The sequence below is a fragment of the Emys orbicularis genome, chromosome 6, assembly GCF_028017835.1.
Source record: "Emys orbicularis isolate rEmyOrb1 chromosome 6, rEmyOrb1.hap1, whole genome shotgun sequence".
Lineage (NCBI taxonomy): Eukaryota > Metazoa > Chordata > Testudines > Emydidae > Emys > Emys orbicularis.
Genome location: NC_088688.1, coordinates 36,825,321 through 36,843,296, shown reverse-complemented (window position 1 = coordinate 36,843,296; position 17,976 = coordinate 36,825,321). Strand labels below are relative to the sequence as shown.

Here is a 17,976-nt window from a genome sequence, read left to right as displayed (position 1 = left end):
TTTATAAGCAATACATCCAGTCCCTAAAGGAACTGCAAAAAAAATTTAAAAAAAAAAGTCTACTAAGAGAGTGGATATTGGAAGCATATGCAATGGAAATAGAAGAGGGCTGATTTCTTTGTGGGACAGTTAGTTAAGAGATTAAAAATTATCCTTAAAACTAACATACACATATATCATAACACATATTAAACCAAATAAAAACTAGCTATTCTGATCGATCTCAAAAGGTAATTGGAAGTGGGGAATCATCAATCAATGACAGTGTTTCTTGAGGACTCCTGCAGCGATCTATTCTTGGCCCAGTGCTATTCAATATCTTTATCAATGTTCTGGAAGAAATAAAATAACTCTTGCTAAAGTTTGCAGATGACAGAAAAACTGGTGGAGTGGTAAGTAATGATAAGGACAGGTCAGTTATTTAGGCCATTCTGGAACACTTGATAAACTGGAGCAAAGTGTGTTTTAGTATAGCAGAAAGAATTACCATACATCTAGAAACAGAGAATGGAAGTCACATATGCAGAGACTGGAAAGTAACAACTCTGAAAAGGATTTAGGAGTTATTGTGAACAAACAACTGAACATGTACTCTCACTCAGGGTGATGCTAAGAAAGGCTAAACTAAGAAAGCTAATGTGATCACTGCTCAGCTAATGCAGAGGAGTAGGTAGGTGCGATTACCTCCGTATACTGCGCTTTAGTGAGACCATAATTGGAGTACTGTGTTCAGAAGAGCCTCAAAAAATGCTGACTAATTGGAAAGGGTTCAGACAAGAGCTACAATTATTCAAGATCTGGAAGGTTGAATACAGAGAGACTAAAGACGCTCATTCTATTTAGTTTACCCAAGAGAAGATTAAGAGGTGACTTGATCATAGTCTATGAGTACCTACATGGGGAGAAGATTTCTGACAATAGAGTTGTCTTTACTTAGCAGACAGAGGTACAACAAGATCCAATGGCTGGAAGCTGAAGCTTGACAAATTGAGATTAGAAATTTTAGCAGTGAGGTAATTAGCCATTGGAACAACTGACATAGGGATGTGGTGGGTTTTCCATTATTTGAAATCCTTAAATCGAGATTGGATTTTTTTTAAAAATATCTGTAGCAATTATTGCAGGAATTACTGGGCGAAATTCTAAGGCCTGTGTTAGGCAAGAGACTAGACTAGGTAATCATAAGAGTTCCTCCTGGACTTAAAAAATAAAAGCATGAATACCAAAAAAGTCAACACAAATACTTTTAATTTGGGTGATTTGTATTTGGTGGCTGTTATTTTTATGTAACAAATATTATTTGACCATAGAGTCAGCCGGTAGCTAAAACGCTAAAAATGGGGGGCAAAAATGGAACAACTAAGGTATTCTGATACCACTGTAATGAACATAGTATTATTATTACTAGTAGTAGACATTGTTATTACTAGTAGTAGTACATATAGTTATAGTTCGGGATCCCATTGTGTTAGGTGCTGTACAAACATGGAACAAAAAAATGGTCCCTGTGACAAAGAGCTTACAAGAAATAAAAGTAGGTATAAATGCCTATATAGCTAAAAGAGTGGAGGACTAATATGTTGGTTCCAATGTTTTTATGAATCTGGAAAGGATGTTCTGTTGTTTGGCTTCTGACTAGATGAACTAAACAAAAATTGTTTGGCATACTGTACAGTGGTTGTATAGATTTTATAGACAGGATATACTGGTTGCCATTAAAAAAATAACATTTATCAACAGCTTCAGTACCACATGGTATAGGAAATAAATGTAGTAATTCTGATACCATAGTTTTGCAGCTGTTGGCAAATGCTGAATATTTAATGCCATCCACTGTATTTGCATCTCCATGTCCTTTTACATATCCACCCACGTTTCTTTTTTAAAATAAGATATTAACTAAATAACTGAAAAAAGCAAACAGTTGTCAAAGCTTTTCTTGAGAATTAAACTAAATATGTGAGGACCGCTCTGAACAAAACAAGAATTGACCTAACCCTCCTCTCAAACCTCTACCAAACTTTCTGACTCTCCAAACAGATTCTAGTTAGGTTAAAAAAAAACTTTTGATATTCCCCTTAGTTTCCATGCACCTCTGTCTGATTTCAGTTTGGAAAAGGAGGGGAAATACATACATTCTTGGTGTGTGTGAGATCTAGCTGAAATTTGCATTTCTATGAGATTTCTAGCTAAACTTGCAGTCCAAAAATGTTCCATGTGTTGTATTAGATTACAAGACATCAGTTGTGAAGAGGATCCCCTCTCTAAAAATAAAAATCTCTCTGTCCTAGGGATTGCATCTTTTGGGGTACGGCAGTTGATCTGTTGTTATAAACGAGAGGGTTCAAAGAGATTTTCAGGTGAGAGAAAAAACAGCATTTTACCAGAGTACATCAGCCTCAGAACAGATTCCTCATAAGAGAGCATCATCTAGGTCCAAATTTTACACTGAACTCCTTTATCAAATGCTAAAGACCTCAGACACATACGTTGTCCTTAATATATTGACTTTTCTAATTAAAATCATATGAGGTCAATGGCATTTGTGCCTGAGCAAGGACTCTGAAAGGGCTGCAGAATCTGTATGAAGTGGCAGTACTGCCTCTAAAGCTCATCCATCTCACTGGAAAGCATTTAGGAAGTTCAAAAAGCCTTTAAAGGTTTCTTTGTTTAGCTTTTTGCACTTTGTTACTGCAGCACTGACACCCAGAGCCTTCTCTAACTTTCCTGACTGACAGGAGCAGGCTGCAGTTTTATGAGTACTACCAGTGCGGGAGCCTGGGCTAATCAACAGTAATTATCAGCTGTGAAATGGAAGCAATCAAGTTGAGATCAGGGGCAGCAGCCATACACAAAAGAAAAAAAGACAAACAAGCCCATGCCACCTCCTGACAAGGGAGATACTTTGGCAGTCTGCCACAGGTATCACCACCCAGTCCATGGACCAGCCCTTCCAAGCTCCTTATCATGCTCACCCCACATGCCCACTGAGTGTCTACAGTTGCTGCCAACAGTCTCGAGAGAGATTGGCTAGGAAACAATTTAAAAACATATTCCACAAACACCTTAAACTCTGCAGCTTTTAACTTATTTTCTAGCTGTATTCCACAGTGATTTATCTTTTCTTTCAGTGGCATGCTTGGGTATTGCTAACTTAGAAGTGGCAGAATGGCAAACAGCAGATGCAGAGCGTGGGAAAACATTTAGGCAGAGAAATATATAAATAATAAATAATTTATTCTGTGCACTTACTGTATAAATAGCTTTTTATTTGGGGAACTCAGATAAGCATTCTCCCTAACTGCTTTGAGTCAGAGAAGTTCCCCTTCTGTCTGGGGATCTCAAAGCACTTTACACATATTAATGATTTAAGCTTCATATCGCCCCAAGAGATAGGCAAATATTGTATTTCCATGTAACACATGGTAAAACCAAAGCACAGAAAAATACAGTGCATATAATCAGCTGGGCAGCACCCTTCTGCAGGTACAAGTCTGTTTGTTAAAAACTTTAATAATCACATTTCTATCAGCAATTTCTCTGCAGGCAAAAAAACAGACATAAGTTTTATGTCTGCAAAATTACATCTTCAAAAGGGGAGTTGGACCTTAGCCTAGCTGCACATATACTACAAAGTGACTGGCTCAAGGTCAACAGGAAGCTGTTGCAGACTTAGGATCTCCTGACCTAAATCCCTTGACTTTCTGTCTTGTGTCTTAACTGTAAGGCCATGCTTCCTCCCCTTGATGTGCAAGGCAGTATGGAAACAGAAGGAGGCAGAGCAAGGAGAAGCCAAGAGGGATGTGGCATAAAGGTAAAATAGGTTGTGAGCATGCTTAGTGATTGACACTACTACATTCTGTTACCTGTACAGCACCATACTTGTGCATAGCACTTTACAGACAATTAAAAATGGTAGATCCCTCAAGAGTCTGTGGAACAGCATTTACAGCATGTCACGTAGGGCAAAGCGATTCACAGATTACAGATAACACATAGCACTACATCATCTGACGAAATGGGTATTCACCCACAAAAGCTTATGCTCCAATATGTCTGTTAGCATATAAGGTGCCACAGGACTCTTTGTCACTTTTTCCATAGCACTACTTATCCCTCACCAAATACAATTATACCACTACCACCAAAATTGCTCAATGCTTGGCTGAGATCAGCTCATGGATGAAGAATAGCTGGTTGAAGCTGAAGCTGAGCAAAAGAGAGGTTATGCTGGTGAGCAGAGGAAGGCACTCTAAGGAGTTTGCAGTCATGGTGAGTCTCCTTTGGCTGAAGGTACATACCCAGAATTGGTCAATTCAGTCCACGGTTTAAAAGTGCTCCTAGATTCCTTGCTGATGCTAAGCTCTCGCCTACCAGCATCCATGTCTGAATATTTTCTACCATTTCTGGTTGGCTAGGAGACTCCATTCTATCCTAGTGGACAATGGCCTGGCCTCAGTTATACATTCCTTTCTCACCTCCCACCTGAACTACAGCCAGGGCTGGCTCCAGGGTTTTGGCCACCCCAAGCAGCCAAAAAAAAAAAAAAAAAAAAGCCGCGATCGCGATCTGCGGCGGCAATTCGGCGGGAGGTCCTTTGCTCCCAGCTGGAGTGAAGGACCGTCCGCCGAATTGCTGCTGAATAGCTGGACGTGCCGCCCCTCTCCGGAGTGGCCGCCCCAAGCACCTGCTTGCCAGGCTGGTGCCTGGAGCCAGCCCTGACTACAGCAGTGCAATATATATGGGTACAAAGCCCTCAGCCTTTAAGAACACTTAAGTACAGAACACTGTGGAGTTTCTGTTGTATGGATGTTGATCTCAAAGGCCCAAAGAGTTAAAGGTGTTTAATGTTGGACAATGAAAGTTTATAAATAGTGAGAGCTAGGTTCCAGGTTCTTTTGAACAGAGGCCTTGGTTTGACGGTTACTTGGGAAACACAAAAACATTCATTCAAATGAAAAGTTTATTGATTAAACAAAAGAAAGAACAAGAAATCAAAACAGGCATTTATATTGAAACTGTGGTTGAGTGATTATGCAAAACAAACTTAGTCATAACCTTTAAAGTTTTTCTCCTTTGGGAGGCAAAATGTCAATCTCATTTTTCAGAACAACCTTTCTTTGATGAAAAGGAAAGGGTTAATTTGACTCTGCTGTTACAGAGGGTATTTACTTATCCTGTTCTTAACAGATGGACAGACAAACACAAGGTGGGGGAGAGACAAGTTGGAACAGATGGGTGAAATATGGCTTTTGTTGATGTTTTTTAGAACACTGGACTGCTGATTAGTTATAAGTGGTTGCTTTTGGCTGGCAAGTCGACCATGACACCTACTACTTGGATCCTGGTTTACGATCTGTTCAGGGATGTCATCTGATTGGATCTTTTCTTCTTAGCAGCGGTGACGTAGCACATCTGGTGAAGATACATTACATCGATGGGAGAGCGCTCTCCTGTCAACGTAATTACTCTACCTCAACGAGAGGCAGAAGCTATGTTGGCGGGAGGGAGAGCGTCTCCTGCCATCATAGCATGGTGTAGATACTGCTTTAAGTCAATGTAGCTTACGTTGCTCAAGAGGGTGGTTTTTCCTATACCACTGAGCAATGTAACTTACATCGACTTAAGTGGTAGTGTGGACAAGCCATTAGACAAGGCAGGATGACTACAGCAAGTTGACTTCAGTATTTAATCGAAAGCTAGGAGAGTGTGAGATAGAATAGAAGGAAAGAAAGTTGGGGGTGGAAGGGATATAACACAATAAGGGAAGGGAAGACAATAAGGCTCTTATGTGCCTTTTCAGTGCTGGCAGTTAGATAACCCCATCCATGGGCTGAGGATTGGATGTCATTATAATATGATGACTTCAGCACTCTCAGGTAAAAACAAAGTTCTTTAAACAAGATTAAGGCACCTGGCATTCCTCTCAGGTAGAAAGTCCTTTAGATGTGTCGAGGTGAGTTGAAGAGCTGGCAGTTTGGGGGATGCATTGGGATGCAAGGTGGGATGGGAGATGAGAGAGAGACTGCTGATCTGAATTAATCTGAACAGAATTGATGATGTCCTTTTTCAAAGTCTCTTTTTAAGGAACCCCAAATGGGGAAAAGTGGGCATAATAGTTTATCTCGCTCATTATTTTGTCCACCAATTAGGCCTAATATGCATCTGACCAGTTTTGTTCTATTAATTTCCGATTCCACATCTTCTGTTTTTACCAGCCATAATATCAACAGTCTTTGGATTATATCAACATGACCTTTTTGGTTTAAACTAATCCAGCTTCTTTTGTCCGGTTCTTTTGTGCTTATTACAACATTCAATGCTGTAAACAACATGACCTATTTTTCATGGTTACTGTAATATCTGATAAATTTTCATGTACTTTTTACATTTCAGCTTACAATGGAGATACACCTTGTAGGCCCAATTGTCACAACAATGTCTCCTCAACAACACAGGCTATCATGAGCACATCACACCTGTCCTTCACTCAATACTGGCTTCCTGTAGAATATCTAATCAAGTTAAAGGGCTCAGTTCTTATCTTCAATGTGCTCATTGGCCTGCGCCGAGCACCTCTAAAAGATAGTCTAAAGCTCTCAGATATAGACTGTGGCAGACAACTCCACTACTCAGGCACTATGGAACTTTCTGACATAAAGGTAAAGTTTGTCTATGTGACAGACAAAGCTTTCTTAGGGTCTGGTGTCAGACTGTGGAACAAACTCCCCCAGAAACTAAGGACCATCACAAATCAGTCACTGCCTACCACTGCAAGTGCTAGAGGCTCTTCTTTGACCTTGCCTTCTCTAATATAAACACATAGCAAGCACGTACAGAAAACAAAACAAAAACCTCACAACACTCCACTGCACACACAATTCTCTTCCTGGGGAGAGGATGAGAGGGAAAGAAGAAACCGCAGGTGACAGATACTAATCATGTCACTTAGTGCAATACTGGAAGGTGCTCCGATACTGCGTGATGAGGGTGGTATAAGAACCAAAATAGACTAGATAAGATGATACAAGGTTAACCTTAGATAAATCTGATCCAAAAGGGGAACTAAGAAATTCTTTAATTTGGATTCTTGCCTGCTTTCTGGGCAAGAGAGATCTCACACTGAATCCTTGCAACCTCTAGCATGAAAAAGATCATGTTTTTATTTAAAAATATGTACTATTTGTACCCACTTCCTACATTAAAGACAGAAAAGTGTTTGCTTAGTATTTGCACCCAGGAAACCAGAAAATTACTGCCTGTTGTTGGAGATCAAAGTACCAAACAGAGACCATCCTCCAGGGTGGAAAGTAGTTCTAGTTTTAAACATTTGGCAATGATGTACTATAGGATATAGGGTGAAACCTACTCCACAGGCACAAAGTCTTTGAGCCTTATGTTGATACAGTGAGGTGAAATTCACCTCCCAATCCACTGCACTGGGGTAGTGGCACCAGCTCTTGAAGCCAGCTGTTCAGGTTACTGAGGCCCTGTGTAAATGCAGAAGTGTGGCCCCTCCTGCCTTAGTGTGTCCCCAGCCTGCCTCCTACATGACCTTCTGAGCCAGCCTACACAAGGCTAGTGTTGAGAACTTCCTCAAGTAAAATCTGCAGTGCAGATGAAATAGAAGCTCTTTCCAACCCATTTGGATTTTCAAATGCTACGCAACGGAGACAACACCACAGAAGATGAAATGACCATGACACTGATTGTAATTTGCTTTAGTTTTTTGGAACAGAGAGGATTTAAAGTGGATAACCAGGGGTAAAATTTTCATGAGGGAGTTGAAGGAGATTCTTTCCCCATAATGCCCCTAGAGGCACAGGCACCGACTTCCCCTCTTTCCCGTGGGTGCTTGACCCTCCCTCTGCCCCCGTCTCCACTCCACCCCTTCCATGAGGGGCCCCCGCCCCATCTCTTCCCACCCCTGCCCCGCCCCCATTCCAACTCCTTCCCCAAATCCCCGCCCCGGCCCCGCCTCCTCCCATCCTCCTCCCCTGAGCGCGCCACATTCCCGCTCCTCTACCTCCCTCCCAGAGCATGCTAATGCTGCCAAACAGCTGTTTGGCGGCGGCCGAGTGGGAAACGCTGGGAGGTAGGCGGAGAAGCGGGGACGCAGCGCACTCAGGGGAGGAGGAGGAGGTGGGGCGGGAGGTGCAGGGAGGTTGGCTGCCGGTGGGTGCAGAGCACCCACTAATTTTTCCCCGTGGGTGCTCCAGCCCCGGAGCACCCACAGAGTCGGCGCCTATGCCTACAGGTGATTCACACAAATTTCCCATTACAATAAGAAAAGGTATGAATGTTCAAGAAAGAGCCAGAGATATCCTGACACATTGTAGATATGATTATTGATGGGGAACAGGATAGATTCTTGGTTCCAACTACAAAATGTTTGAGAATCATAAGCCCAATTCTGCTTTGAATTACACCCCAATGAAATGCCACAGAAATTGCCTAACAATGACGGTACCATAACTAATAGAAAATTTTGCTTGTCCTATTCCTTCTAGAGGCATAACACTAGGATAGCAGTGGCGAGTAAATGAGGTTAACAGAACATTGATAGAAAAATAAATCAGAAGACAAGCTCCATAACTGGTATCACTGTTTTCTTCAGAGCATTCACATTGTAGAACGTCCAAGTGCTGCCCTTACCAGTTAGCCTACATGCTAATACACTATTTCACTTAGTTCTATAAATAAACTATGGAAAGCAAAAGTGCAAGTGTTAAAATATTAATCAACCCCCCAGAAAACATAGTGATTGTGATAAATTATATGTAGGGCTCCATATCTGTCACCAAGTCATGGATTCCGTGACTTTCTGTGGCCCCCGGGGCTAGCTGCACTGGCTGCTGCTTGGGTGGTCCCCGGGCAGCTAACCCCGGGGACTGCCCGAGCAGTGGCCAGTGCGGCTGGCCCCGGGGACCACCCGAGCAGCAGTCCCGGGGTGGTGGGAGCAGACGCAGATCGGCAGCCCCCCAGTGGTGGTCGTGGGGATGGCTGGAGCAGCGGTGGGTGGGCAGCCCCTGGCAGCTGGTGCCCCTGGCCTTGGCAGTATTAACAGAATATTGATAGAAAAATAAATCAGAAGAAAAGCTCCACAAAATTAAGGCTATGATTTAGTCAGAAGTATTTATAGTACAAGTCATGGACAGGTCACTGGCCATGAATTTTTGTTCATTGCCCATGACCTGTCCGTGACTTTTACTAAAAATACCCATGACTAAATCGTAGCCTTAATTTTATTCAACAGGTCCTAAAGCATTCATTGTGTTTTCTCAAAACAGAAAACTAAAAGCTATCTTTTGGGCAAAGGACAATGACAAGTCTGAAAAACAGAAGGCAATGCTTCACTTAAGTACAGGTGAGTCTCATCTTACACGGGGGTTCCGTTCCGCGGGTAGCGCATAAAGCGAAAACCGCGCATAGTCAAAATTAAATTGAGTTGAATGGCGGGCGGAATCGCCCGCACTACAAGTACAGTATTAAAATGGTTATTTTTCTTTTTTTTGTTTTTGCCGACCGCGTAAAGCTGAAATTGCGCATGTTAAATGCGCGTAAGATGCGACAGACCTGTAATAATTACATGCCTTCTCTTCTCCAATTCCGGAGTCATTCATGGGCCAGTTTCTGCAATGTGACTCGAGAAACCTCAAAATCAAATGTACATTGACAAGATGTAAATTAGTATTTGAGTTGACCAGGGTTGGAGAATTGTTTCCTGAAATGGTTCACATCGTAACAGCAAGCAGCAGCAGTAGTAAAGTGGTGATCAAATACTCTGTATCTCACCTTAGTTCTAGTGCCAAGTTTTACTTACCAGTCTTGCACAGCATTGAAGGATTCTTCATTCGTGATGTCATACATTAAAATGAAGCCCATTGCACCCCGGTAATAGGCTGTGGTAATTGTCCTATATCTCTCCTGACCTGCCGTGTCCTAAAACAACAAAAATGATCTTTTATATAAATGTTACCTTGTCAAGTGATTTGTATCTTTCTGAAAATCAGAAGTGAACTCTGAAAAACTTTCATCTTCACACCTTTGAAATTCCATTCAAGTCACTGGGCAGCTTTTCGTTCTCTTTTTTTAAAGAGATGAAGGATTGTCCTGTTGTTAAGGCACTAGACTGGGACTTAGGAGATCTTGGTACTACTCCTAACTTTCCTAGTCAATTCATCTCTGTGTCTCAGTCTCCCACCTGTAAAATGGGGATAATAATACTTCCATTCACACACAGCCTTTGTCTACCATGTCCATTTACATTGCAAGCTCTTTGGGAAAGGGACTGTCACTTATTATGCTAATATAGAGTGCTCAATTTTGGTTAAGGTTTTACGGTTCTACTTTAATAAAAATTTTAACAATAATAATTAAAATATATTACAGGAAATAATATAATCATTCTGTTTCAAAATAACACTTATTTGCATTTTTAAAGTCCCCAAATGTATTCTTAAATCTTGCAGAAATAGAACGTTTCAGTGAAATTCCATCAAACAATGTCCAGTATGAACTTTTACTACAGCTATTATTATATCATTGCAAAATTTTAATAGTACAAAAATTTATTTTTGCTAGAACATGGAAAGGACTACTTCAGCTGTTCCCTAGTAGAAGAAAACTGACAAAAATGACAAATGTGTTAATTGGAATATTTTCTAAAATAGTTCGTATGGTACAAGTAGTACCACCTCATTAGAGAAAATATATTTAAATGAGTGTTCTTTTCTGCATGTACATCAATCATCCTACAAATAAAGAAGAAATTAAATTCCACCCACTTCATAAACCAATTATAAGAAGATCATTTTTTAAAAAAATGTAACAGAGCTGATTACCATACACAAACAATTTCTTAGGCAGAACACTAGGAGGAAATTCAGGTCAGATTACAGTCACTATAGCCTAGGTTTAGTTTTAGTGACCTTGCACTGAAAACAAGCATAGAAAGCTAGAGCCTGATACACCCCTTATTTACCTAGATTTACACTAGAGTAACCCCACAACTTCAGTAGAGTTACTCCTGATTTACACCAGCATGAGAGGAGAATCAGGCCTTTGATGTAGACATACAATTTCCCATGATACTTCATTGTTCTAGACATACTGGCTTCATGCACTAGAACTTATCTATCATAGGCTAGCAGTGTCCATAGAGCACAGTCCTTACTAGCTCCCAGGGTGTAGATCGCAGCAGGAAAAGTACGCCACTGAGAAGTACACCAGCATAAATCAGGAGTACCTCCAGTGAGGTCTAAACAATGTGTAAAATTGCAATTCCTCGAGTTTTGGGTTTGTTCTCAAAGTTCAGAGATGAACTCATGGGATTGGGAAACTCATGAGAACTGAATTTAATAAAAGGTTTGCATGAACTGCAGCAAACAAAAACCATGGAGTTTCATGGAGCTCTGTTTTATAGCTCTACTGATATTTGTGTTCATTTGTCACACAGTCAAACACAATGCTGTACCATTCCCACATTAGCCCAATGAAACTTTTAATGGTTCCTAAACAGTTGTAAGAGTCAACAGAAATGAGAATACTATTAAGAGGGCCACATGTAGGCATCTGAAAACTAGAAAATTCAGTTTTATTTATGGTCACCCATCTATACCATATGTTGAAAACTCATTTTAGAAACATTGCTTTCTGAACACATCAATGTAAAATTAGAGATGGGTCCATGCCAAAGACTCAGATCTGACAACTCTCAAACATTGGGCCACTTCTGATCTTCATGAACTTTGCAACTGGTTCCTATATCCATAAATGACTAAACAAAAAAGTCCAGATCCAAAACAGCATACTCTACCTTAAATCTGGCAACGCTTAAATCCAGATCTGCAGCTGAGGCCCATCTTTATGTAAAATTAATTATCTAAAAACTTTAGTCCACTTGTTTCTCTCTCTTTTTCCTTTACACATATTTCAGTTTTGACACAGCTGAGAAAGCCTAAACCAATATACAGTAAGGCTCTAAAATACTGGCTATGAAGGTATCAAAATCTTGGATACAGAGCTTACTGTCTTGGTGTCTTATAACTAGAATTTTTCACTGAATGATCTGCAGACAGTTTTTAGTGTGAATCACCTGCAGCAAAATAATATTTTCTCCTGCTTGTCAGACTAATATATTTCCCCCTATACAAATCTCAGGTTGACGGACAGATAGATAGTCACTATCAAAAAGTGTCTGGATTCCATATCTATTCTGGACAGTAATTGCTGTAGGGCAGACTTTTACTCTAATAGTAAATAAAGGGAATTAAGCCAATAAAACTATGGGGAATTAAAACCTTTTCTATGAAAGAAATATAAGGAAACTGCTTAAACATGAAGGAAATAAGGTGATATTCCTTCCTCTAATAATGATGGATACCTTGACTTTCTTGCTTGGCTGAGGGATACAATTATGCCTTCATACTTCTTATTTAGCAGGCACATGTTGAAAAAACTAGCTGGCTTATGATACCTTTAAAAAGTACAAGAAGCCAACACAATCAAGTCCAAGTCCCAGTTGGAGATTACCATAAAATATATATTTGCTGCTATTACTAATAAGTAGCAAATAGTAGTAGTAAATACTAGTAAATAAAGTAGACTCCCATAATTTCCTCAGTCTAAATTTTTGAAAGCAAAGAGGTCTTCCCCTCCTGTAGCCTCATTATATGTAGGCAATTTACTTTTAAGTGTATATGCCATATAATGAAACCACAGTTGGCTTTGGAAATTGATATTGATACCTCCTTGATCACAAGAGGCATGGAATAAGATTTAGAGGAATACTTACACTGCAATTTGGTCATCTCTATTCTCCAATCTTCCTCCTTTACTATGGTGGAATGTACTCTGGATTCTACTTCAGATGTACAAAACTGCCCTACCAATGACTCTTTCTGATTATATTATGTGATAACTGGTCCTGTTATGCACATCATGTTACAGCATCCTTCCACCTAATTATTCTGCAACCAAGATAATTTAGTCTTTTAACAAAGAACTCATTTAACACTAGTTAGAAGAATGTCATTGCTCATTTCCAATTTACAGTATTTGCACATACAGTATTTATACTGGAAAGGTTTTTAATATGCTATTAACTTTAGCCATTATAAAAATCCTGCAACACTGGAAGTCTTATATACAACTGTTATATTCCTTTAGAACTACTGAAACGATTCACTTCATACTTGATTTGTTTCATATAGTTCATTGAAATTTAAAAATCAAGCCAATTATTACTGCCATTATTTTACTATATGTGAAGTTGCAAATTAAATTTCAGTTTACATAATGGTACATTATACGCGGTGTTACATGCCAAATAATTTATAATCCTAGAAAGAGATCAAATTATAAGGCATACACATGAGGAGGCAGAATTAAGGTTGAGCCTTGAATCTTAATTCTGTATTGGCTTACTTTTAAGAGTTTCATTTCTCAAGCTTAACATTTAATTAAGAATTGTGTATACCTTATAGTCCATTAAAAAAAAAACAGTAGGCACAAAAATGCTGCAAGAAGACACATGCTCAATGCAGAGAGAATATTCAGAGAATAATGCTGCCAGCCTCTAACAAACCTCCAGTGAGCAGGTGCAAACTGCGATTTTTAGAGGGTCAAATTTGGGCAAGAAAAGACATCCCTAAGATCAACGTGACCCCCAACCCTCACCCCTGCCCACCTATTCTACCTCCAAAATTTCAAGTTTCTGCTCCAGAGTACTGTGGCACTTCAATTTCACAATGAAATGGTTGTAAGATTTATTTTTTTTAACTTGGACAAAATACTGTATTTTTCCCTAACCTCATTCTCGGAAATGGCTCAACTGCTTTTGGTGAAACTTTCAAAAAAATATTCAGCTTAAGATAGATAATGGGCATGGAAAACTGAATTTTAGCCCACATGGTTTAAGTCTGGCAAAGTTATAAACAAGTGAAAATGGGATCTTATAATGAATGGAAAGTGGTAGGCAACCTTTACTATAGGCATCACTACCAGTATGAGCAGTAACACAATCAAAATTCGTATTAATATGAAATCCAATCAGAAACATGTTATATGTTACAAAAGACGTGGTCATGTGGAATGAATATGATATTTACAAAGATAGGGAGGTTACAAAGAATTTGTTATTTAAATAGAAGAGTTAAACATACCAGCGTTAACTGGGGTCCAACACATTCAGAAACCTCTCATTTTATTCTGCCTAAAATTTAGGGGCTTCTTGAGTATACAGAGAAAGTTAAAGTTGCGAGCTTGTTAAAATACTCAAAATAATCTGATTTTATCAAAGACAAATGGCATATTTGAAGTATCAATCATCGTAATGTGAAATGTTATATTTTAGTACAGTTTACTATGATTGAATTCACTTGGAACAGTTAATCCCTCAACACAATGAAACTTCCAGACCTTGTTTTTATTATGCTTTGTTTTTGAGAAAAGATTGAGCATATTTCATCACATCTGCATCTTAAAATCAGTCCCAATTTTTGTATTGATGTACACCTGCACCCAAAGAAAATCCTTGTATCAGTTCAAACATGGCTACTGACTGCTGTTACTTGGTCTTATTCCTTCATGCATGAGTATTGGATTGCTCAGATGATCATCTCTTGTTTTTTTTAAACTGTGAAATGCTGAAGCCTGCATTTTATACTGGTGTCTTTTTCTAAGCAAAAATGTAATAAAATAAGCCTGAGGAAAAATGATAAAACTTGACCTATTATTCCATGGCCGTGTTACCATGGCAATTCATCTTCCTGGGAGAAACTAGATATATAGATCTTCTATGGTGCCATTTCAGTTCTCTTGTGATAGGCTATAAAAGTAATGTCTGTTGTATCTTATCAGATCTGACAATGATTTTCATTAAAGAACTAGAGTAGAGGAACAGCAGGGAATGAATGACAGTGAGTGAGTGCTAAGTCAAAAGTTCAATATAGTGAAGACTAATAAAAAGGGCTCTTTAAAAATATTTAACAAAAGATTTTAACTGCTAACTGACCAAAGATGTCCATGTAAAACTCACATTTCCAAATTCTACTCTGATACTCATGTTATCCCATGGGCTTTAGTCCGATTGGCTGTTGGCCCAACCATGCTTAATCTGCAAAGATCTCAGAGATCCAGTGAAGGCAAGGTTCAAGCAATCACCCACCTCCTGTGCATTGCACATTAACTGGCAGAACCTCTGCTGACAGCCCAAATCAAGATCAATGGGATTTCCAACACATAAAGGAGGGCAAATGATTAAAAAAAGTGAATCCCTTCTCCTATATGTGGACTGAAGCATATGCAGTCATCCAAACAGGCTGGATGCTGTTCTATATGTTTGCATATTTTAGAGGTTCTTTTTGCCAGTTGGACAATGTAACCACCCTGCCCATTAAGAACTCCCGAGTTGTGTATGTACATATGTCGATGCATGTGGGCTGAGAAGAGGGACAGAGGAAACACATAATAAATATAAAAAGCCACCTGTTCTCGTGTCTAGGTGAAAGGAAGTATTTTAATTCCCATTTCTTAGGCTAGTTGACCTTCCTCATCTACCCATCTACTCACGATTAGCAATTTCCCCTCAACCCACTCAAATCCTTGTCAGTTATCCTTTTATGAAAACCTGGCCAAACAGAGTAATCTTGTATTGAGCCCTGAGCTCAAACTCAGGCTCTTTTTGACCAAAGAAGAGGCAAATTCCAGAGCTGAGGGCACGTCACCAAAAATACAGTGAAATAACCACTAATATTTCATCAAGTTGCCTATCACCATAATCTCAGTTTTACCTGGGTTGAGTTCAAGCCACCTCAAAAGACAGAGAAAGACAAACTAGAGCACTAGAATACCTCTCTATGTGAGGAAAGAGTCCCAGGACATGGAAAGAGAAGGAAGGGGGACAGGGAGTGAAAAATACATGATCAAAGCTATGGAACTAGTGAATTTTACTTTTCTTGAGGTTCAGTTGGATTTTTCTAATCTGAAAGTCCAGGCAAACCTGATGGCGGTATGGAAAAACCTTCAAAATGAAGGGAACCTGCTAGTTCACATTTATGGTGACCATGTGAGCCAGGTTTCATTTACACACCTCTCCTGTGGGACCATCATTTGAACAATGCTATGGGCAAAAGGAAGGGCATGGAGATTTGCCCATGATCATTTATCACGTGTTTGGAAGGAACCGCATATAGCTTCCAAAGTCCCAGTTCTGTGCTTTAATGATATTTCTTCTCTAATATTTATAGTATACATTGCGAGCTCAGAAATAAATCTTTTTCCCCCCTTCAAAATACCAAATTTCAGAGTGCAACATATTTTTAGATAAGCTATAAACCTCTGAAAATTAAATTTTATAGTGAAAATCCTAATAGATGTTTAATGGCACACAATGCCATCAAGTATAATATTGCAATATTACTCCATGCTTTTTAAAAAAACCCAAAGTCTAGCATAGGTCATTAAAACATTTTATAACTAAAAATGACATTAAAAAAACCCTTGTAACATAGTAGAAAATCTCTAATTTGAGATTGTTTTTATAGATTATGAACACCTACTCCCCCACCCCAAACAACTTGCTTTTAGATTCAGATCTGGTGCACAAGTAATAAAAGCTGAAACATCTCATTACACACCCCACATAAGGAAAAAAGGGGAGGACGGTGTGGATGGTTTAATGCAAAGAAAGAGAGGAGGCAGAAGAGGAAAAAAATACATATGTACTCATGCATGGCATTTGGAAACCCACGAAGAACAACAAGCAGGGTCAAAAAATTCTATCATGTGTAGCATTGTCAGCCTCCAAGCCCAAGTAACTGAAGTGTGAAATAAGGCACTAGTCTTGTTTCTTAATAGCCAAAAGAAGGGGACTAAACAGAAATAGCCAATATTTATAACAGCATTTTCAAAGTACCTGCAAATACAGGGACTGAGCCCCAGCTGTGGCTGACAAATGCTTAATGCTGCTCAAGATAAATGGGTGGAGGCACAAAGTTGTCCTTTGCACTCCCCTGAACCTGGTCCATCCGGTCTCTGCTCCAGCCCCAGTGTAAAGTGGAGCAGCTGAGGCCATAATGGTACTCAGAGATACCCTGACCATGTCCTAGGTTCCTTCTGTCACACCCCCTCTAGTGGCCAATGAGAACAGTGTAGTAGATGCTACAGTGGCCCTACATCACTCAAGGAGTCTCCAGTGGAAAACTAGTTAGCTTTACAGTTGCTCTGCAGAAGTGATATAAATAGGGCCCTACCAAATTCATGGCCATGAAAAATGCGTCACAGACCATGAAATCTGGTCTCCCCCCATGAAATATGGTCTTTTGTGTGCTTTTACCCTATACTATACAGATTTCATGGGGGAGACCAGTGTTTCTCAAATTGGGGGTCCTGACCCAAAATGGAGTTGCAGGGGGTCCCAAGGTTATTTTAGTGGGGTCATGGTATTGCCACCCTTACTTCTGCGCTGCCTTCAGAGCTGGGTAGCCAGAGAATGGTGGCTGTTGGCCTGGTGCCTAGACTGGAAGGTAGCGCCCCACCAGCAGCATCATAGAAGTAAGGGTGGCAATACCACACCATGCCATCCTTACGTCTGTGCTGCTGATGATGGCGGCTCTGCCTTCAGAGCTGGGCTTCCAGACAGCAGCCACCAATCTCCATCTGCCCAGCTCTGAAGGCAACGCTGCCACCACCAGCAGTGCAGAAGTAAGGATAGCAGTACTGCAACATCCCCTACAATAACCATGTGACCCCCCCACAACTCCTTTTTGGGTCAGGATCCCTATGAATTACAACACCATGAGATTTCAGATTTAAATAGCTGAAACCATTAAATTTACGATTTTTAAAATCCTATAATCGTGAAGTTGACCAAAATGGACTGTGAATTTGGTACGGCCCTAGATATAAAGCAATCCGGGCACAGCCAAAGATTACACCAAATTTTGTTCCTTAGCCAAATAAATATTACCAGAA

General features: G+C 39.9%; 1 protein-coding gene across 1 annotated transcript in view; it reads right to left on the bottom strand.

Moving 5' to 3' along the window:
- The window catches only part of RAB3C (RAB3C, member RAS oncogene family), a 199,928-nt gene that overhangs the window by 107,126 nt on the left and 74,826 nt on the right, over nucleotides 1-17,976 (bottom strand). The window contains exon 2 of the mRNA XM_065406497.1: nucleotides 9,824-9,942. Within this exon, the coding sequence (XP_065262569.1) occupies nucleotides 9,824-9,942 (119 nt within the window). The remainder of the gene's footprint in view (nucleotides 1-9,823; nucleotides 9,943-17,976) is intronic.